The sequence below is a fragment of the Acanthochromis polyacanthus genome, chromosome 12, assembly GCF_021347895.1.
Source record: "Acanthochromis polyacanthus isolate Apoly-LR-REF ecotype Palm Island chromosome 12, KAUST_Apoly_ChrSc, whole genome shotgun sequence".
NCBI lineage: Eukaryota > Metazoa > Chordata > Actinopteri > Pomacentridae > Acanthochromis > Acanthochromis polyacanthus.
The window spans coordinates 23,985,263-24,009,011 of record NC_067124.1 but is presented as its reverse complement, the minus strand read 5'-3'; the positions used below and the strand labels follow the sequence as shown (position 1 = coordinate 24,009,011).

The 23,749-nt window shown below is 40.0% G+C and overlaps 1 protein-coding gene across 2 annotated transcripts in view; it reads left to right on the top strand.

The window, feature by feature from the left end:
* Positions 1–23,749, top strand: part of bbs9 (Bardet-Biedl syndrome 9) — a 197,066-nt gene that overhangs the window by 28,975 nt on the left and 144,342 nt on the right. For both annotated transcript variants that reach the window (XM_022206924.2, XM_051956346.1), the window contains exons 9-14: positions 1,409–1,538; positions 3,261–3,442; positions 4,316–4,392; positions 4,487–4,540; positions 4,626–4,728; positions 19,529–19,633. In XM_022206924.2, the coding sequence (XP_022062616.2) occupies positions 1,409–1,538; positions 3,261–3,442; positions 4,316–4,392; positions 4,487–4,540; positions 4,626–4,728; positions 19,529–19,633 (651 nt within the window). The remainder of the gene's footprint in view (positions 1–1,408; positions 1,539–3,260; positions 3,443–4,315; positions 4,393–4,486; positions 4,541–4,625; positions 4,729–19,528; positions 19,634–23,749) is intronic.

Genomic DNA, 23,749 nt, shown 5'->3' with positions numbered 1-23,749 from the left:
CATGGAAGATATGGAAAGAGAGAGAGAGAGAGAGAGAGAGAGAGTGAGGGCAAGGGAGGGGAGTGACAGCTGAACATTGTGGTTACATGGTAGTGGATAGGAACCACTTTTCCTTTTCAAGGGATGAAAACAGGAGGAGAGAAGTAAGAGGGGGATGAAGACAGGGCAGAGTGACAGAAGGGGTGAAAAGGAGTGAATCTGACAGATGGTTAAAAATCAAGAAAGGATAGAAGAGGGGTGTAAAAGGCAAGCAAGAATAGAGAGAAGCAGAAAAAAACAGACAGAAAGTTGAGGAGGGAAAAGTTGAAAGGGAAATGGAAAGGAACAGATAATGAAAAGTAATGTGGAAGGGCAGGGAAAGAAAAGAATGTGAGGTGGAGATAAGAGCAGAGGTACTGAAGAGTTAGAGAAAAAAGGATTTGGGAAAAAGGAGCTGATGTGAAGGAGATGTTCGGCTTGAAAAAGAAAGCACACCATAGATTGGACTTTTTTTTATAATTAAATTGTAATTATAAGGCTTATGCTGAGATATAAGGTGCATGTTTGCTTTGATGTGGCATCAACACGCACTCTGTCATTTTGACCCCTGCACTGTACCACCCTGCTGACCGCTGTTACTATATTATAACTTGTGTATTCAACTGTGTGAGTGATTGAGGCGTGTTTGTTTTGCGTGTGGCCGTCACCTCAGATCTCTCTTGGTGGTAACTGCACCATTGGTGGGACTGACTGGACTTTTGTGTGCATGAAACATAAGTAGTAAAACAGGAGTAGTATTTATATTTAATGTTTCTGCTCATGAGTCACAAGAGAAAGTATATATGTAACTTTAGTTGTATATATACCTATAAAAGCTGACTTTGTCTCAAAAGGAAAGATCTAGATGACAACATTTTTATATACAAACCAGATGTGAAATGTAAAGATGGGATTTTTCTTTACAGGAGAGTACAAGTTACACTCATATTAAAGGGCAGTGCCTCCCACCACAGGAATTTGTTATTTCTGTGCTTCATGGTTGTTGGATTTGTGAATACGCGCCGCTGTTTTCCAAAATTAAAAATCAAGAGACAAAACCCTTGAATTTGTGCTGCTATGAAAATGAGGTTGGGCTTCCAGCCGTAAGACACTAACCCGAATCATCACAACAAATTGAAGTTTATGGAAAAGTAACAGAAAAACTAAACGGTGCAGTCTGAACTTGTGCCTTTTTTCCCATGCAGGTCCATAATCATTCTCTAGTCTCTGTATTATGAGCCAGACGTTTATCCTCAGGGCAGAATTCAAGCTTTTTTGCATTGTTGCAGTCAGTGTAAGTGGCTTTGCAGGGGGAACATTAACTAAAATGTGTAAATTAGCGCTTCAGCTTTGTTCTTCTTTCTAACCGTTCTTCTCTGGTCTTGTTCAGTGACAGATGGCACCACAAACCTGTTGCTAGGTAACCACACCAACATGCTGCTGGTTTACCAGGATGTGACTTTGAAGTGGGCAGCCCAGCTCTCCTTTGTGCCTGTGGCTGTTCGTGTTGCCAACTTCCCGTGAGTACAACCTCCAGCAAAAACAAGACATCTGATGCTACTGTTTCCTTACTGTGAAAACAGATTTTGATTTGAGGAACCAGTGTGGAGTTTTGATGCTTTTAAAAATGAAGGATGAACTTTGTCCCCTAGCAGTCATAGCTATCACACATCCAGTATGTGCTTGTGTCGTATGCAGAACTGTGTACACATGTAAACACACGCAAACACACAGCAGGTATGTTGCCATGTTTATCAGCTTGTGAAATCCAGTGTTCCTCCTGACAGAAAATTGCCCGACAATGTCTTCCAGCTGGCCAATCAGAGCATAGCGGGGAGGGGCCAGCTATAGCCAATCCCTTGGCTTTTTTTGAAATGACTCCAATCAACCTGCAATTTGATACAATTACAACGCAAAAAAACAAACATGGTTGAAAAATGATGTGGTTTCTGACTGTGTGCGCGCATGTGTGTTTTAGATGCAGGAGATAGTGCGTGTCTGGGTAGCTGTTTGCTTTAGTTTGAGGCTGTGTTGTTTTAAAGCACTCGGTCGTCATTGGGTTTCTCAGTGTGTCGCTGGGACGCTGCACAGATTGTGGGAGAGGATCGCACACAAAACAAACACATACCAGTGCACACAAAACAAACACACACACACTCACTCCAGCTTGCTGTGGCTATCTGTGATTTACAGCAGTGCTCCAGTTCTTGCTTTGTGTTTTTGGACACAGTTTTGAATTTTATTGCTTAATTCTGTTAAGTGGCTCTTTTTTGGCTACCTAAATGGTCCTAAAGGTCTTCACATGTCTCAATATGGGCCCAGCCCTGAAACAGACCTGTGAACAACAAAATTCTGACATGCATATGTCAATAAAAGATAAACTAGAAGAAGCTATTAGGACTGAATGAATGCAACTCATAGAGAGAGAATGCTGTCATTAACATCAACGTATTTTGGGATGTAGTATAGAAAAGAAATACATTAACCTATAGTGATTAAAAACCTTTTAAAACATTTTGGATTTTGATAACCTTTGCAGTAAAGGTCATAATGAATATTGTTTCATCTGTGCAGCACTTTGTCTTTGTCTTCAGAACTCATTTTCACCGAGCGTTGAAGGTGTGTTTATATGTCCGTGTGTTTTAGTGAATGTGAGAGCTATCGTTTTTTTTTTTTATGAATGTGTGTGTTTCTGCCGCAGTTGGTCATGTCTCTATGAATGTGAATTTTTCAGTGTGTGTGTTTGTGTGTGTGTGTCTGTGTATGTGAAAGAGAGTGTGTTTCCGCAGCAGTTAAAGTGAAAGTTTTATGCCCCCTCAGACACCCTCCTGTGCAGGTGTGGAGCCGGCTGCTGCTCTCGACCTGAACCCCCTCATGTGTAGGTCTGTGTGTGGGTGTACGTGTTACCGCCTCACTGGACTGGAACCAAAATCACACACACATGCGCTCACACAACACATCTGCAACCAGTTACCACACATGCACACACACGCACAGTTAAAACACATTATTGCATCACTCAGCATTTTCTTCATGCTCTCCCTCTTATCAGCTTATTTTATAATACAAACCAGTATTGAAGTTTGCATTCTGCTGTACTAAAACGAATAAACAGCTCATGTTGAATTACAAACAAAGGAATTTTAGGTGCAGGTTCCTAACGAATAGCAAATGGCACACTGGACTGGCAAAAGTACCAGTTCTTCATGTCATTGAGTTGACTTTTCCTATCCTCTTCTCAGGGAGCTGAAGGGAGCCGTGGTCAGTCTGAGCACAGATGGTCATCTCCTCTGCTCATACATGGGCACAGATCCTTCATTCTTTTCAACTCCAAAGGTGGATGCAAGGGAGGCAGACTATGAGCAGGTGGATGCTGAGATGAAGAAACTGCAGAAGTTCATCAGAGAGGCCACCAGGACTCAGGGTAGGACTGCTGCTCCTTCATACACAACTACTGGTACTCTGGGGCTGTTCATTATCTACACTTCCTGCTTGAGCAATTAAATGTTCAATACTTAAAAATCCATCTGAACTTTCCAGTAGTGTTTAGTCTAGTGTTACCTCAAATGGAGTTGCCTTAATTATTATCCCCCACCTCCACGAAGTGAAAAAGGGGGATATAGGTTTGGCCTCCGTCCGTCCGTCCGTCCGTCCGTCCGTCCGTCCGTCCGTCCGTCCGTCCGTCCGTCCGTCCGTCCGTCCGTCTGAGATGAAGGGGACAGCTTTTCTCGGAAACTATTACAGCTAGGATTATGAAATTTAGAGTGCAGCTTCACACCATGGACACCTTGATCAAGTTTGAAAATGAGACCTGTGCGATAATATTTAACAGAGTTATGGCCCTTGATCACTATTTTGGATATAGACTCGTAGACATCACATGTGGCGGGGGATATTGATGACCATGTCGTCTTGTTTAATATTTGCTTTTTTTAAGTCAGTAGAATGCTGAAATAATGTCCAAACTGATGTCCTAAAAGTTTATTTTAATGTTCAAACACACAGAAAAGTTAGTCACTGAAAAGTTGCATATAGTAAGTAGCTGCAATGAGCAAATATATGTTATCTCCACTGTTTGAACAGTCTTGAATTAATAATTCAAATCACTACTGACTGTTACTGAATGTTTGCAGACATAGGAAGTTACCTGCCTTCCTGAAATGTTTGCTTGAAAGGTCAAAAAGTCAAAATTTTGTAAATCCAGTCACTTGCATTTGTAAAATACTGATGGATGGATGGATGATAGGGAAACATCCTTGGTTTAGTATTTTGAAGTGTATATCCGTTGTTATTTCAGACATCCTGCCCAAAACGGATGCTGAGGAGGACCTGTCTGTTAAAACTACTGTGTCCTCCAGCATAGACAGTCCATCGGTGAGAAAACACACTTCTAGAGATATGCATTCACATTTACATATTTACCACCAGTCACACACACGCTCATCATCCCTCTAATCTCTGTCCACAGCAAGCTCTGATCCAAGATATCGACGGTCTGCCTGTCCCTTCAGTGACCATACAGGTAAATTGTTTCCTCTTTGTTAATTATATGTTTTTTCCTCTCCCCGTTATGTCCACCCCTCACTTTATCTTTGTTTTCTCTCCAGGTGACGGTGAAGGCCAGTTGTGTTGTCCAGTCCTCTAAGTTGACCATCGGAGTCCAGCCTCCTCTCGCTGTCACTCAGGACCAGTTCGTCCTGGAGCCCATGGGTCAGTAAATAACAGCTGTTCTTTGTGTGTATTGTCGTAATGTGTGTGTTTATATATCTATTTTAATCTCTTTCTCCTTCTCTTGTTTTTTGTTTTTCTGAATATTGTGACTATTGTATTCAAGTGGCTTTCTCAGACAAACACACAGTAAATGATATCTGGTGTATTTGCTGAAGTTTTGACGTATCTGTCTCTGGGGTCTCTCCCTCTGCTCATGATTTCCCACAGCGTAAAAGCATGATGAACGAGTGAATGCTTTTTCATCACTTCATATGGTGTCTCATAAAAGCATATTGCAGTTCTGTGGAAAACAAACACTTGTTGTTTAGAGCACTTGTGCAGTGGTACAGAAACTAATAAATCGACTGAAACAAAAAAATGCGAAGGAAAGAATTTCAGGGTGTATCTTATGGCAGTACAGTGACTGCATTTTTAAGGAAAATCTTGCGTTACTTTTTGCAGCTGGTTTTCAGTAACCTTTCATCATCTGATGTCATCAGTCACTTTTGTTCTTTCCCAGCCTCACTCAGTCTCACATGTACACACACCCATACGGTCAACACACATTTTGGCAGCTCCCCTCCTCCTCCTTTCACGCTCTCCTCCTCCGCCACAGTCTGAACAGACACACACATTGGCAGCGATTGAGTGAGTGAGTGAGTGAGTGGGAGGTGTGCGTCTGCGTTTATTTGTTCAGCTCTTATCAGTCTTTACACCATAAATTCTGTTGTCTAGCTGCTGGCCACCTCGACCAGACAGCGGCGACTTTGAACTGAAGCACCCAGACACTGGATACACACAACCTTGCAACCCCTTCTAACACTGATACCTTTTGTCGGCTCATTAAAAGAACATCGGCCGTCCTGTAACACCGTGTTAGCCATGCTCTTTGAGCTGTTGCACAAGTCTGCATGTCCTGTTTTTTAATTTTTTTTAACCTGTTGTGTGCATGTAAATGTGGAAGCTTAAATTTACAGTGTGTGTAATGTAAGCCAGTTGGGGAGGCTTTTATCAGAGGCTCCTTATAGCACCACATTTTTAAAATGTGTGGTCCCTCTGGGAGTTGAACCTTTAACCCCGTTGGTGTCGGTGCCTTGCTCTGCCTGTTTGTCTACATATGGAGCGGGACTGCTAATCCTGACTGTTTTAGATCATGCCAAGAGATTATTTTCTATGGTTTGAAATACAGTGAAAAGTGCTTTTTTCATGTAATTTTGTATCGGTTTCATTTTCCTTTAGGATGCCCAGTTATAAACAAATCAAGCCCAATCAAGAGACCTTAGTTAGACAATAATTTAGTTAAAAGCAGATATTTTAAACGTGCTGTTCTTGCCTCTCTCTTCTGTCGTTTTTCAGTTGGGAACATTTTTTCTAAGTAGCTGCATGTAAGCATCAGTCTAGATTCTTCTTCTTGTAGTTTTGTTGTACATGGCTTTCCAGGCAGCCAGATGTTACCATCTGTCTTCATGTCATCTTCTGCATTTTGTCACCTTTTTGGTGTAGTGCTTGTCTGGACTGTCCACCAGAGTTAAAAAGTCTTTGTTCTTCCTCGACACAGGGTGTTTTCAACCTCTTAGAATTTGGTACAATTCCTGATGTGCGAAAGCTGCTGTCAAACTCAAAATTGGACTCACTTCCACCTAAAAAATGGTGCTCATGTTTCGCATTTTGCAAGCCGCAGCTGGACAGAGAATGAAGTGAATCCTGATATAATTATAGCATCCATCAGTCATGATCAGCAATCATTTCCTCATTACAAAATAAGCATGTAGGAAGGCTCATTGTCAAGAATCTTCTCACACGAGACATGTGGCTTGTTTCTAGGTGAGTGCATCAAATGAGTCATGTTTCCAGACGTATCTGGTTTTAATTGCATTTTGTGTAATAATGGGTCCAAAATAACAACATAAAAATGATGAGAAGAATCTTCCGAGTTTAAGCAATGCCATGTGTTATGTAAATGACGTACAGTACTGGCAGGGATTCATGCTGTACCATCAGTTTATGCCTCAGAAGGTTTCTTGTAAGTGAAATCGAACCTATAATAATGGCTCCTCAAATGAATCATTGGCCGAATGTAACAACACCCTAAAGGGAAAAAAATGCAGCCAAGCATGAATAAGCTGCTCCAAACATGGTTTGTGCAGACACAGCTCTAACATGGCAGTTTTATGTCAACCCAGGAAGGGAAGTGTCACAGCTTCACCTTGTTGTTCTTGATTGGTTGGAATTTTGTAATTTAGAATAGAATAGAATGGAATCACTTTATTCATCCCCGAAGGGAAATTCAGTATTTATAGTAATTTACAGTTTTGTTCAAACAACACACTGTCAGATTGTCTTGTAATTTATGAATTTGTGACTCCTAGGGTGTAAATCTTAGTAGAGATTATTCAATCTAAGGTCATACGTCAAATTAAATGCCGCACGATATACTAACACAGTGTGGATAGTGTTTGCAGTCATTTTTTGAGGTTGTGCGCTCAGAAGCTGGATTACTACCAGAAAATTGTCCTTTTTAACTCCAATACTGCTCTCGACAGTTGCTGAAACCATCATCCATCAAAGAGGAGTAGTCACTAAGTTTTTCTGAAAAGCACCAGGATGGACTGTGAATTTATGATTTCAAGATGTGAGCAGCGTTCTCAGGCGGTTGAAACCCCATCCATTTACTCTGCGCCCTGAATCAAACTGACCACTGCTTTCTCATGATTCATGATGCGTTGGCGCAGAAATGTAATGCATTTTACCACAGTGCATTCTTATCTGAGCATACACTGTACATGACCTCTACAACTGTTAATGCTAGCATGATGCAGTTTTTGCACAACACGGTACACTTCCTCCTAAATTCTTGTGTCAACTTCCATTTAGAATGATACCTTTTTATACGTCTTACATTTCATATTTCACCATATTTTATGCCGCACATTTTGTTTTTATTATTTCTTCACTTTAATGTATGTAATACCATCCTTTCAAATGACCTGACAGTTTTATTTTGTTGTTTTTATGTTTTTTCCTTCTTACATTTGACCAATCATATTATAATTTTGGAACTGTGGATTGTATTTGTTAGGAGAACCCTCATTTCAACCAGTAGTCTGTAGTTTCTATTTGTTGGTGCTGCAGCAGTTCTGTTTCCACTGATCCTTGTTCTCTGCCCTAAATACATATTGTTTGTGTATTTGAACTCACGTACTGCCATTTACCACTATGTATACCAGAAAATAAGCATTATGTATGAGAAACCAAATGGCCTGTTGGTTAATACTCATACTAGATACATAATACTCTATACTCAAAAACTGCTTTCATTCCCCCTTTCTCCGCTCTCACTTTCTGTGAACCTCTGCAGAACAGGCCACTGAAACCAACAATCATTACACAAAAAACTAAATATTGTCCAATTAAAACCAACTAATTGTAGACAGTTGCTAGCTTTTAGACTTTTCAGATGTGGAGATTAAAGAACAATTAAAACTGATCTCTGAAAATGGTGGTATTTTTGTGATATCTCTATTGCCTTTTGTGGCACTAAATAAATGTGGCTAATCACACAATCAGTTCATTATGTGTTTTGACACTTCTAAAAGTCTTAATCGTTGTATTTTTAACCAGTTAACATATTGTTGAATAGCACTGCAGGTGCATAGTTCAGAAATGCCTTGTTTATAACTTCCCATGTCCTCGATAAACATAAGCCAAAGAAAAACTTGGTTTGGGAAATACTTTGCATGAGTAGTGATGGCTTCCATGTCTGTACAGACAATAAAAACCGTGCCAACAAAATCTCAAACTAAATCAAAAGTAAATTCATTGAAGAAGATGCCAGAAAGGATTAAAAAAAAAAACAACTTCTGGATTCATCTGGTTGGTTTGGTTCTTCTGATTTTTTTCTTCTTGGCAGCAGCTCTCAACATTTCACTGTTTATATGGAAGATCAGAGGCTGTGAGTCACTGTACTGTCACGTTTACACCACTAAAGAGATGCTTTGTTTACATGAGTTTAGGTAGCGGTCAAACGGGTCAGATTCAGAAGCCTCTGTCAAGCACATATGCACACTCAAAGAGTTAGAGCCGCTCAAGTCATTTAAATGCTTACACATGCACGTGTCGCCACAATGCACTGTTTAAATATAGGCACACACACTCAGAGTAAAGTAGCTGTGTGTGTGTTTATGTCACGCTCTTTTGTCTTCCTGCTCACAGAAATCTGGCGCTGGCTTTCTGTAGTCATTCAACAGCTCTCCGCTGTGAAACATGAGAGCTGCTACACACACATACACACACACACACACACACACACACACACACACACACACACACACACACACACACACACACACACACACACACACACACACACACACACACACACACAGACACAGACACAGACACACACACTGTTGTGTTTCCATCACTACAGAGGACATTACACTGACTTGCATTCACTTCCTGGACACTTACCCTTACCCAAATCATAATGGCTGCTTGTAGAACCTTAATCCTCATCTTTACCTTAAACTAAACCCAACGTAACATTCTTAAAACTAAGTCTTCACTTTAAAATGGATTGATTTGCATTTTCTGACATTCTTTTTGATCCAAAATGGCCTTGAGTCTCCACAGTTTGACTGTGTAGAAAGATTTGTCCGTGCATATGAGTAAGTACATGCATATGCAGTTTTGGTCTTTCCTTCTGCTCACCTTCGTGACCCCTCACTGGCCTACTTCAGCCTAGAAATGGCACTTCTCAGCATTGAAGGAGTAGAGCCGCTGCTGCTGACACTTAATGGGCAGTTTTTGATGCAAACAGAGTGTTTCACATCCGTTACAGTCCTGGAATTGAGGAAAAATAGATTAATGTAGGGGAGTTTTAATGAATGCTGGAACATCTCTTAGAGGAGCTGGATCCCAGTCACACTGCCAGAGTTTACTCTGTGATTTTGTCCAGAAAATTGCACCCGAGTTTATGGATTGCAGAGGAAGTGGCTTCCGAGCTGTAGATGAAATACTGCCTGGTGTAAACAGTCCAGTGTGTAGATGTAACTCATGCAGACTGTCACACATAAAAATGCAATACAGTAAATATGACTTCCACTACTAGGAAATGCTTGCTTAAATTTCATTTTTCTTTGTTATTATTAAGGTGGAAACAGCTAGTTTGGATTCAGACGTCTGAAATTCATAGTTAAGATTTTTTTTCAGCACTTCAGTAATAGTTCCAGTGTTCTTAATAGCACTTACCAGTTGGAGAAACACTGCCAATCACAGCTTTGTAGGTGAGATTAAAAATGGGCATGTCATCTTCTAAATGCCAGAAGCAGGAAAAATAACTGACAAAGGAATGTGGCACAAAAATGCCAACAAATGTGAATGAGATTTACGCAGCCGTAAATGTTGTATATCGACCTACAGAAATAACAGCTCTTAAATCAACATTCTGCATCTGGAACACTTGTCGATTGGACAGATGCGTCATGTGCTCTTAAATAGTTAGGGCCAAATAAAAACTAAATAAAGATATGCTGATGCCGTTACAATAAAGTAGCTCCATGTGATATTCATTACTTAATAAAAGGTAATAAGATCTTTACACAAAAAATTTGCAGTTCCTAAGGAGCGAAGGTTTTTAGAATTACAGCCCTTGGTGTAGCCAGTCAGTCTAGCTGCATAAACAACCTTTCATTTAAAAGTTTTGCAAGGGAATGCATCTAGGCCCTGGGATGTACTAAAACATCAGGAATGAAGATATCAGTGAAATAATAGTAATGCAAACACTTAAAATCCTTTGGAAGCATTTTGTTCTGTCAATCACACAGTACAAATCTCCACTTTATCTTTTGCCTTTCTCCTCTACCCTTGTTTTGATGCAATTTGATGACTAATTTGAACCATTTTTCACATAATAAAAACAATACAGAAGGTGGTAAAAACAGATGCAAGTAGTAGTGACAAATCTGCAGGTGTTATGGGAAAATGTGGCTGCAATTTAGGGAAACTCTAGCAACACTGGCAACAATAACACTGCTGGTGTGACAAATCCCTGTCTGTTTTTCATTGCACTTTATCTTTTACACTCTCTCTGGCTCACGTCATCATTTTCATATTCCCACGTTGCAACATCCTGATGTGCTTTTATACGTACTTGCACAAATGTAAACTCACAAACAAACACATACATGTGCACACACTTGTATAAAGTGCATCTCCCTGGGAACAGTATGTTTGTGTCCTTCTACTACAACTGTTTTGTGTGTGCACTTGCTGCCATCCCACGTGTCTTTGATTCTCTGGCTCAGTGTGCATCCACAGTTGGTTGAACATGTCAAGTGTGAGTATCGGCTCAAGTTCATTTCTTATGAAGAGATTTGTCACTGCGTGTGTTACCAAAAACAAAGGGCAACCGAAAAACAGTGATGCACGTGTGTTTGTGTGTGTATGTGTGTGTGTGCATGCCGTTGAGGGTTGGGTCGGGTGGGGTGGAGGGCTGGTTGTGTAAAGAAGAGGGAAGGTAGCGCCTTCTGACTTTTATTGTTATTCCAGTTTTTATTCGTCTCAGATGGCAACTCAATCCCCTGTTCACCACACACTGCCTCCTTTGTTCTCCCTCTCTCTCCTTCCTTCCCTCACTTTCTTTCTTTCTCCCTCTCTTTCCATCTTTTCCTTTCTCTGCTTCCTCTCTTTCATTTGTCATTTTGTCCCCCTTTATTGGCTTTGTTTCTGCTCATGTTCTCCTCTCCTTCCTTCTTTTTCTGTCTTTCTTTTCCTGCTCTGCATCAGGTATTTCCTCTTCCACATATCTTTTGTCATTTCCCATCCTTTTCTCTTCTCTGCATTGGGCCTTTCCTTGATAGCTCAAACACAGAATGGTGTACCACACAGTATCGTATTCAAATAGATGATGAACTTTCACACTGCACCTTCTCATTTTTAAGGTCAGTGAAAAAGGATAACATAAAACATCAATAACTATTACTAATATTAACAATGTTTTTAGAACTGAAAATCAAAGCCTCTCGTTTTATTTTACAAATTTAGTTTCATGCACAAGTTGCGGTCAAAACGTTTTGAGTCATATTAAAAGTATCAACTGTTCTTTGCAATTTGGCCGCCATCCCTTTCAAAGTAGTCGCCTTGTTTAGTATTATACCGCTCCTAGTGCTTCTGGCACGCTTGAAAAGCTCCCGAGGAGTCTCGTTTTGTAAGCATGGCAGGCACCATCTGCAACGCAAGTTTAGATTTTATCCACTGTGTGAAAGTGGCGAATATTCAACTTGAGTGTCATTTGGAGGAAGAGCAGGAAGACACGAGTAGTTAAGTCTGGCAGGGAGGGCTGGTGGGGAGCAATGATTGTGTTTGTGCAGGCAAAAAATGTGCACATTTCAATACACTGTAAACAGGCGCATTGTTTTTATAGAGCACCAGATTACCATCATTTGTGTCTCAGGATGTTACACTGGAATTCTTTCTGTCCTCACACAGACTCTAATCTCTTTTATTGCAAACGTTGCATTTTGGTCTCCGGATTGCAGTTGTAGATTACACTCTTGTTGCCAGCGGTGATTTCCATTGTGAAGGTTGCATCATTCCATGTCTGTTAGCAGAGTTCTCGCAGACTGCAACACTGTACAGGTCGGTGGTCAAATCGCAAATACACACTAGCAAGTGATCACAAAGTTACATACACAGGCCCTGATGTTGATCACAGAATGTCACAAGCTGCGTTTCCATTACCTTTAGATATGCGCAAAATGTAAATAGCGCAATAAAAAACAGGTAATGGAAACACCTGAATTTTGAAAAAGGACTAAAATAATCACTAAAAAGCTTTTACACTCTCTTGAGGTGGTTTTTCAGACGTTTCGATATTGAAAAATATCGCAAAAGCGCAATGGAAACACTTTCTCCGCAATTATACGTCATTGGACGTGACGTACCTGGTCACATGACCAGTTCTCTCGGAGTAAACATGGCGCGGTACGTGTGGACAGAAGAGGAGACCGAGACTTTTCTTGCCATTATTCTTGAGAAAAACATCACTGCCATACCAGACAGCAACCAGCAGAGGAATGCAGAGTGTTATAAGGAGATACAAGCGGAAATGAGGGAGAAAGGGTTCGACATCGAAATCTCGTGGGATGATATTTTACGAGAATTACGATGCTTCTGCCCAGAACAACCTTCAATGGAAACACGTTCAAAGCGCAAATATACTTTGTCGAAATTTTAGAAATATCGCTTTTATTTTGCGAAAAACTGTAATGGAAACCCAGCTACACTGAATGTTGACAATCGAGATTATTGCCGCACCTGTTTTATGCACAAATGGAAAAGAATTTGCGCCTCATAGAAACTGATTATATCTGCCATGTATAGACCTAATTTGTCTATCAGAATTTGATTCACTACTTATTTTTGTGTCTAGTATAGAAGTTTACATCGACATGTGCAAACTGTAGTGTAAACATGTATTGATTACTGTATATGTTGAGAAAAGTGCATTTCATTGATTTATTTAGCATGCGTATATTCATAAGCCTGCATGTGCAGTTTACTGTTTTCATTTCCCATGAGTCAGTGTGCATGTAAGATAGATTTGTATTTATATGCACAATTGGAGTCATTAAAAACTCTGTTTTCCATTACCTGTAAATGGATTGTCAGAATATATGTGGGTTGGTTCGTGCTCAAATCTTCATATACATGTTTTCAAAGAGTCTCCCATCAGCATACCATACATAATACTTATGGAAATGTAAGCACAACATTCAAATCCGGTAACAACACTTATTCTTTTTTCATTTCTGAAGTAAGCTTTCAAAACAGAACATTTTATCTCTGAATGAGGATAGACAGGCCCTACACAGCGGTCAAAGGTCAGTGTTTAACACCACACTGATGGCCACTGATGATGTTTACTGCTGACTGTGACTACACACCAACATTCACAAACTCATACAGGTAAGCCAGTAGATCAGGAATGTGAAGGATCTACTTATTTTTTTCTCTCAATGTTTTGGTTTGTAAATTATTTGCAAATGGCAAGGAAAGAATAGTGATACACACATACTCCTTCTGCTTCTCCTTGTGTGGTATAAGATCCTCATCCCCACCCCTCTTGACCTCTGACCTCTTCTGAAAAGTCGGTAGTCAGTTTAACTTGAGCTGTCAAGTACTATAACCTGAACCCTGATAGCTGCATGAGGCTGTACTTCACAGGCACACACACACTGACTTTCTAAACGGGTACAAGAACACACACGACTACTACATTTTCCTTGCACTTACCAATTCAAATCAAAATGTTTGCAATTATTTTTCTGCTTTGTATGTAGCACTGGTTACCACAGACAGCAAAACACAAACAAGACAATGCATTTTAAGGTAAAGACAGACATTTCTTGATTTAATCTCTGCACTGCCATGAAATTCAAGCCCATGAACTGCATTTAACGATAATTCTAGTTTAACTCAATGTGTCGCATTTCTCACTTGCGTGGCTAAGCGAAGTTTTTCCTCACCACTTTTGTTCTAAGCATTAGCGAATATGAGGACTTGCTCAAAACACCATGGATATCAGAACAAACAGTGCATGACTCCTACAGCTACTCAAATAAATATGATTTTTCACACGAATCAGTTGAAATGTTATGTTTGACTGAAGAAACCTAAACATGACAAGTAGATGCCTGGAATGATCAACTACAAAGGAACCTCATGTAGTTCTGGGACAAATGCGCACAGTTTACATATGTGGTCTGAGGTTATTTTTTCCAATTAACATCTTATTTTGGTCTAAAAATTGTTGCAAATAAGTGCCTACAAGTGTCCAAATTTCAAGAACATGTGCTAGTGTTCATTGTTGGCGGGACACATGCATTCTAATCGCTCACATAGTGTTCTGCGTGTTGTAGTCACTTTTTTTCAGCATTTGGAGAGATGTTCATTTGCCCCAGTCAGTCTCTTCGTGAGTTTCCTTAAAAGACAATAACCATTGTGAAATATAGCCCTGAAACTGTAAATAAACTGACATGGACAGATGAGCATGCAGGGTGATTAGGTCAACCGGCAAGCTGGTGATGTCGGACAGTTTGTAGATCCACGTGCAGCTGGCTGCTACAGGCTCCAACTTTGTGTTATTTGGTTGGACTCAGAGACAAGTGTTTAAAATGATTCAAATAAAAATGGTTTATTTGGGCAGCTAGGAGGCACTTATGCTGCTTGTTCAGATGTTCTCCAAAAATGCTCACAGAAGGCAGTGAAAGAAGGTCTTGTTGAACAGAGCAACTAGTAGAGTTTGTTGTAGTTACAATCAACTGTGCTGTCACATTTTCTTCCTGCAATCTCAGATTTAAACTCCCATCGCTGTGTTTACAATGTGCATAGTCTTAAGTTCTCAACGCACATAGTCCAGTGCCATCCAGAACTCATCTACAGCCTAGTGGATATGCTGTTTAATCCCCTTGGATCACACAGAGCACACTAGCAAGTATGGTAAGGAGATAAAGAGGGAGATAAGAGCAAAGCAGAGATTTAGGTTAAACAGGGAAGGAATTGAGGGAGGATAAAGAAGGTGCAGTGAAAAAGTGGCAAAAGGAAAACACTCGGTGAGGATGAAAAATACACGGAGAAAAGTCTGGAAAGAAGAGGGGAAATAAAGGTAAAGAAAGAGAGGTAGTAAAGTGGGGGATTTCTGCCTCCTTTGTGGAGTTTGTTTTCGTTGGCAGTGGGGCTAATGGTTTTAATGTGCATGAGAACACTGGGACCAGTCTGAACAGTCTTACTGGGTTGGATGTCGAGGTCACACAGGCATGTTACCTGGTGCACACGGCTGCGACGCCCACAGCACCACCCTGATCTGTCCAGATGTGCCTGAAAGTACGATGACAAGCTGAAGAGAAAAAGAAAAGAAGACAGAGAGAGAAAGAATAAGAGAGAAGAAGAGGGATTACTTTGTGTCCTCTTTGGTCTTGTTTGTTGGTCTTAATGGGCCTGGGAACCCTTAAAGCACTTAAACCAGTCTGACCAATGTGACCTTCAGGGCACATGGGTTAAAAGCCTTCTGCTGACAGACAGAATGACAAGGGGGGGGGGGGGGGGGAGTAAGGAAAGCGAAAAGAAACCGAGAGAAAATGGGAAAAGGAAAAAAGTGGAAGAAAGAGTGAGAGGCAGAATGCAACAAAGGAGAAAAAGTAGAAATGAAAAGTGGTTGATAGATCTGAAAATACATCAGCAAGGTCAATATTATTGACCATTTTTGGATTATCTCAGATTTACTGGCTTTAAATAGGGCTGCAATGGTTTATTTTTATTTCTGTTTAATCTGCCATTTAATTATTTGTGGATTAATTTCTGAATAATTGGATAATCATTTAGACTGCATTTTTTAGATATTTTAATGTTTTCCTGGTTCTGTTACTGCTATTCTGGCAGGTGTATTTATGTCCACCTCTTATTTTTGTTGTATTATTGCCTTCATCTGTTTTTTTTTGCAGACTAACTTGTGTCTGAAGTCAGAAATTCACATGTGAATGTATTAAGTGGCTATATTTATGGCTAATTTGCATGCACTTTCTATTTTTTTCACATACATAAAAAAAAATCAACACTAGTTGTTACAAATTTTTTGTACCTGGATAATAAGTGAAGTCAAAAAACAAGATGTGCTGCCTCTTAAACACTCAAAGTGGAGATTTTACCAGCAAACGAAAACAAACGGATCTTTGACAAAGTCAGAACACCAGCCCACTTCCAAGTTAAATGTGTGTCTGACAGGTTAATTACTCAACTTTCCAAAATTTCACCAAGTTTTAGGTAATAACTCACTAATAACCCAACAGACAGGATTAGTTTGACATTTTTGGAGTCGTGCTGGAACTATTTCTTCACTGCGTCTATAGAAAGAATTAGTCTGACTCATCGGATGTGGACTGTAGTTATAAGCCTGCCATGTCCACCGCATGTCACTCTCCTCTCCTTCTGCTATGTGCGGTTACCGGTTTTCAAACTTCCCTTCGCTACAAGAAACAACAACAACAACCTTCAAGTAGCAACCTTCTAAGCAAAATGGCAAATTTTGGTGAAGATTTGGGTTGTACAATATGGCCGATCTGTTTTAGTCTTTAGGTGAATTATCCATTTTAATGACAGTGCTCAACTCTGTGTGCAAATGTTCCCCAAAACAAATTCCCCCTCAGCACTATTTTGCAGGGACATTGTTGCTGCATCCTGGGCTTAGCACTGATCAAGACAACTGTGATTTGTTTAAAGAAAGGCAAACAAACCAGAATATTTTTTTTACCCCTATAGCAGAGTAGATGATGGGTGCAGCCAAACCATTGTCCAAAGCTGGGAATAGAGTAATAGCACCAGACCATAATTGTACATAAAAGTACAAATTGTCATTTTCACTTGTACATTTTGTTATCGATTCAACAAGATGCTAAGTAGGCATATTTGTCATCAAACCATGCTAGTGGTTTCCTCCTGTTTCCAGTCTGCATGCCAAGTTAAACTAAGCTAATTAATTAGCTCTAACTTTATATTAAACACACAGACAGCGTAGTGGTATCGTCATTTCATCTCTTATTCTTGGCAGAAAAATGTCAATGATTGTTTCCTGAAAAATGTCCAACTATTCCTCAGGCTTCAGTGGTCGTACAGAGAGAGATGTTTAAGAAGAGGATGCGAAAGAATGAACATAGAAAAGGGAGGAGAGACAGAATTAAAAGGAGCAAGAGATGGGAATATTGTGGGAGACAGAGGACAAAGAGTGGGAGAAGGGAAGAAGGCAGAGAGGAGGTCATGTTGTCAGGGCATCTGACAGAGTGCGGAGAAAGTCTCTCTCTGCTTTCCATCATTTATCTTCTCTTCTGTCTGTCGGAGAGGAGGAGGGTGTCGTCGTCTCTCCTTTCATCTCCTCTCATCCATCGTGCTTCCTCCTGCTCTGCCTATCCTCAGCTGGAGAGCTCACCCTCGCCCGGACAAGTGTGTGTGGTGAAGATCGGCGAGGTTTTGCACACTTCTAACTCGCATTTAGAAATGCGCAAAGATATACATAGCGAGAAACTTTTCCCACAGTGTCTCCTCACTTTCATTCATTACACCTACACTTGTATGTGCTTCCATTAGGACACATATACGTACACATACTTGGGATTCAGTCACCTGTGACAGACCGAGCTCAGAAACATCACGCCCCATTACACTACCACACCGCCTTGTGTGCATGTGTGTGTGTGTGTGTGACGGCATGGAACCATTAGCTGTAATATATCCTTTCCTCTCCGTCTGTATTTGATCCCTGCCTTTTCTCTCCGGCATGTTTGCTCTCCGTCTCTGTTCTTCTCTCTCTCTTTCTGTTGGTTTTGGGGTGTTTGAAGGGAAGCTACAAGTCATCGCCCCTCTCGTGCTACATATAATTTAAGTCTCCTGTGTGTGTGTTTGTATGTGAGCGTGTTGTTAATCCTCTGTCTTCACCTTGTGCGGTGATGTTTAGCATGAGCTGTGTGCGAGCGCTTGTGTGAATGTGTGTACATTAAAGGGTCTGGTTTACGTCGGCCGTACTGTATCCTGTTCTGTCCGCACCTTGAAAACGCTGAGTCCTCAAGGCGGTGTGTGTGCTTGTGTACGACATTTGTTGACTACTCCGTTTCCGTATTCATCATTCACAAGAGAGCTTGAATGAAACCGGTAGAAAATCTCACTCAGAATTACAGCATAGTTTGCAACAGTGCAAATTACTTAAAGGGGACTTCTATGATTTTGTATGGCACATTTATACTAAGTCACATCAGCCTGAAAAGAGACAGATTTTAAAGGAATATCCAAAACTGACAAGGAAAGTTCAAAATTTTCTGACTTTTCGTCCACAGTGTGGGAAAAGCTTCTAAAACAATAAATCTAATACTTCTTTTAAAGGGCCCCTATTATGCACATTTACGCGTTTAAACGTTGGAATCCACTAGAATATTAATATTTTACATGCTTCAATGATCACGAAACTGTTTTTTTTTCATATTGTGTATTGCTGCAGCACCACTTCTTGCCCACATTTCTCTGTTTGAGGACACGCCAAACTAGCCACTAGGCCCGTTAGGCAAATGTGTTACATGGTGGCATAGTTAAGTAACAGAAGAAAAGCCTAGATTTCAAAGAAGGCTTTTCAGGAAGCTGTGTTTGCAAGTTTGCAGACCGATTACATGGACATAAATGCTCTATATGAAACACGAAAGGAATAGGAAAAAAATAAGAAAACATAATATGAGATTATTTTTTATGGCTTGATGGTTCCTTTCAGTAGTCCCTTCATTCCACCTGAATGTGTTGAATTTTCCAAACTGCACACTTTCAGTTTGTAACACAGTTTAGTAAATACAAATATATCTCAAATCCAACTAGGTCTATCAGGATTGTTGTTTCAAACTTCTCTTAGTACATCATATTTCATACAGTTGTTCTCAGAGGAAGGGAATTACTCTGTGACAAATAACTTGGAACATCTTCTTGCTCACTCCACATAAAATGCCTAAAAAATTCCCTTGAATTGTAGTATGAGTAATATAATATCATAATGTGATTTGATAGGATGGGTCCAGGGAGAGATTAACGTGATGCTACCATATTATTTCTTTCACTTCACAAATCTTGTAGTAGAAGTAGTGGTATTTCTGTAACACATTTCACTTCTCAAAAAGACTTCAATGAGAGATTGCTACTAAAGTAATAGCTGGTCAGATAGCAGCTAGCTGCTGTTTAGCGTTAATGTTAACATATACTTATTCTCTGTCCTCAGGTGTTGGCTCATCCACAGTTGTAGCGTTTTCGGCGTTCCTCAATGGCCGATACCCTCCTGCTGACCTTACCGGGGACATCACTGTGTCCTACAGCTCACCGACAGGTAAAAACTCCCACAGGACATGTTTGATTTCAACCAATACCTTGAATTCCACAGTAAAATCAGGAAAGCAAAACACTTTTTTTTTTCTGAAAAATGGATATTAGTTTCTGTCCTAGAATACACCCCCTGTCAAAAGTTTTGAGACGGGTTCTAATTTATTTGAATGAGAAAGCGTCTCAAAACGGGGTGTAAATCCAGCATGTCTCTGAACTTTTTGACTGTAACAGTGTTGAGTATTCACTTGTTAAAAATAGTATTTGATTGTATTTTAAATGCTTTATTTATTTACATATTTACCTCAAAGTACTCTGTGAACAAGATGCCTTTAGAAAGTTGAATATAATAAATTACTGTATTTGATGTTAAGTTCAGTTGAATATAACTGCTCTGACAACACTGGATACTTTTTCCTAAAGCTGTAGCATTTCCTGCTTGAAAAATCTCCTGATGATACAAGGAGTCATATCAACTAACCAGTTTGTCAAGTATATAAGAGGGTCTCCAGGAAGTTGTAGTATTTTATAGATTTTTTTTGTGGTCTCTGCAGTTAATGACACTCTTAAATCTTATTCCGTGTTCAGGCTGAACATGCTGTTAGAAAACGTCCTCACATGAATCATAAATATTTTTAGCTTTGTTTGCCAAACCACTGAAAACATTAAAGTTAAGACATTCTCTCTTTGTGCAACGGGCCGGAAAATATGCTTAGTTTGAAATTCTGTCTTTCTATCATTCTTTTTCATTTTTTAATAAAATGATTTATGCCAGCTCATTGTAACACCGTGACAGTCGTCTTTGAGGAACTGTCTGAGAATGTGTGCATTTTTTCGCAGCTGGCTCTTTTTTCCGATGTGGCTGTTGAGATCCACTGTCATCAGTTCTGATAAACTATAATCTAGCCATTATAGCATGTACATGTGGTTTCACAGAATTTTGGTATAAAAGGACACGAAAGGACATGAGAGGTCACTGACTAACAGTGATAGTGTTCAAATTTAATAGGAGGGCTGGCTAATATCTGGAATGTAAAAGCAACATCAGTATTGGAGACATTGAGAAGTTAGCTGATGTCTGCTCTATAGCTTCATATAGTCAGGGTTTTTTTTTTTGTCAGTACTGAACACCAGCTGCTAACAGAGTGCTGACTTGACGCAAGGACATCTGGGCTCTTTCCAGACAAGCCCAGTTCATCCCCTTGCTGCCTCCAGGCATCTGTTTCCAGGCCCTGCAATATTTCTGGAAGATATTACTTTCCTCTGCAAACCAACAAAACCACTCTTTATTTCAAATGTCACAGACCTCCACAAAAAAAATAGAACAAGATTTATTTTAGCATTTGTTCAGAAATCAGGTCATGAAAAAAAAATGTGTGTTCATGCTATTGTTTCCTTTGGATTACATTTGCTTTGGCAGGCCTCTGTTGGTGGAACAGTTTCCCCCCTCCCTAGAAACGCATTTAATGTGAAATGTCTGGAAAAATTAGGAAGCGTTTCTTTTTTGTTAAGCTTTATTGTGATGCTAAAAATAGCAGAAAATAAGGAGTCTGGAGGATTTCAATGAGCCTGAGAAGCCAAACAGCTTTGGTAGATCATGTAGGGAGCTGATCTTGTGTTTCGGAAGGGACCTTCTGGACGTAAGTAGAACTATAAGAGGTTTATTAGAGGTTGGAGGAAGGAGCTGCGTGACAGGATGGAAAAACAGCCAACAGAGGTGAGGTACAAATAGAGTTAGATGAGGGGAATGAGGTAAGGAGGTGAGTCATACTCAGGTAGAGAGGAGGTGAAATGGGAGAAAAGTGTACACAAACTTAGGTGAAGGGTTTTTGATTGAAGAGAGGAAAGCGGACAGAAGGAGAAGTATATCAGGATGGAGATGAAAGAAAAGGGGGGACACAAAGGGCATGTGCGCTGAAATATGGACCAAAAGAAGATAAAGGAAAGGTAGAAGATGTGAAGGAATTTACGCTGGAGTGGAGTGGGAGAGGAAGGGAAGTACAGTCCAATACACAATTCATGGTCAAAAGTATGACGACCTTTGAACATTACAACTATGTCTCACTGATTTTGAAGTGGACTGTAGCGACTTGTTCCCATTTAAACATAAGAGCATTAGTCCAACATCAGTTCAATACCATTGTTCGATGACACACAGTTGGTGTTCCAGTTCATTACAAAATGGTGTTGGATGGAAGGATCAAAATCAAAGCTAAGAAAGATTTCCTGTAATGAAACTAAAAGGCTTGATCTAAATCTAGACAAAAGGTCCAGATGGAAAGTACATCTGGCTATAAAGTGTAGTTTTGGAGTTTAGCAGAGTGTGTATACCGACGGACTAATCTGGACATGACGCTGGCATAATACTTTCAGGATATTCTAAAATAGCATAGTGAAATTAACAGATCTGGATACAGTCATCTTACTGCTGCTGAAATAATAACTGTTTGTGAGGAACGTGTACAAACTTTCAAGTTAAATTTAGACTAGTTTTGATAGAAGCCCAGGTGTTATTTTAAATCTGTAAATCATTAAGACTGAACCATTTTACCTGATTCTGCTTTAACTAATCCGGCAATAATCCAAAAACTTGAGTATTTCAACAAATTACATTTCAGATTCTTTTTTAAATATAAAGTGAATTACTGTGCCAGAATGGCAACTTTGTTAACTGACATTCAAATGCTGGTGCTAAGCATGTTAACAATTTCAGCTTCAATTATCACACAGCAATTTCATGTTCATGCTGAATAGATTGGTCAAAAGTACTGACAAATAATTTATCCTATATACATTGATCAAAGTTGGTGTTGTTTCAGCCTGAAACCAGTGCTACAACCAATATTCATTTTAATTACAGTGCCATTTTAAGTCAGAAGCAACGAACGCTCACTTGAAGCATTCCAACCAGTCACGCTTTCAATGTCAGTCAAATTGGGTTTCTTTTCAGCCTTGTCACTTTAGTAATGATGAAGCCACTAGAGACAGCAGCACAGAAGATACTAGCACCAAATTTATCTATACAAGAAGTTCATGTTTAGAATAACATCTAAGCCACATTCAGACCTGCTTCTGCCTTTAAACATGACATTTCCATAACCACCTGTTTATTTCCTGTTAAACAGTGACGACAAAGTGCTTATTTTAACGCAAACAATGACCTTTCCCTAACCCTAACCAAGTTGGTTCTGTAGCTGGACTTCACCTTTACTATAGCATTGCCACATCATAAAAGGTTTGGTTATTAATTTTTCAACTGCGCTTTTTAACACCACAGTTAATCTGTGACATATGTCCTGCTACACTGACATAGGTCATATTGGACGGTAGGGAGAAGAAAACAAAAACCTATGTGTTTTAGATTGAATGGATAAAGGGGTTCATGTGAGGTTCATGAGCAGATCATGGAGAATCACTGCCTTTAGCAACACGCTCCTAACATTGCAACCCCCTACTCTGTTTTCAGTCTGAATCCCTGCTAACGCACTCTGCAGTGATTCAACCATCATGTGGAATTCTATCTCCTCTAAACCGATCGAGTGTAGCTGTGGTTGTATGTGGTTGCAGCTCCACGTTTGCGTGTTGTTCGGTGCAAAATCTGCGGTAATGCCTCATCTCCTCTCATCCTTTTAAATGCTGTCCTGGCTTGGAAGGAATGCATCACTTTGTCTCTATTACTTTCTTTCTCCCTCCACTCCCACCCAGGGGTGATGATTAGGCCTTCACACCACCCACCCCACATAACACCATCCCTCCCTGAGGCTTCTTTGCCCTTCTTTAAGCCCTACAAAGGCTTTGACATTTAAGAAGACTGTTGACTTCTTAAGCCCTTCAAAGGAGGCTTGACGGTGGCAGGAGTCGTTACAATCTAGAAAGAATTTCATTAGTGCCCCTCTGTGATTTTCCTAATACCCTGAGAGTGGGCTTTACATAAACACACTTGAGATGGATCAAGTGGTCAAGTTGGCATTTACAGTACATTGTTAGGTCGTACACAATGGGCATTTTCATCAGAGCTGTCAAAGATAAGTTGGGACTGTGTGGACACTTTCCATAAAACACAGCCAGCCATGATTCATTGGTTGCTAAGCCAATTTGTGTGGAAACCTAGGAAGCTAGTTGG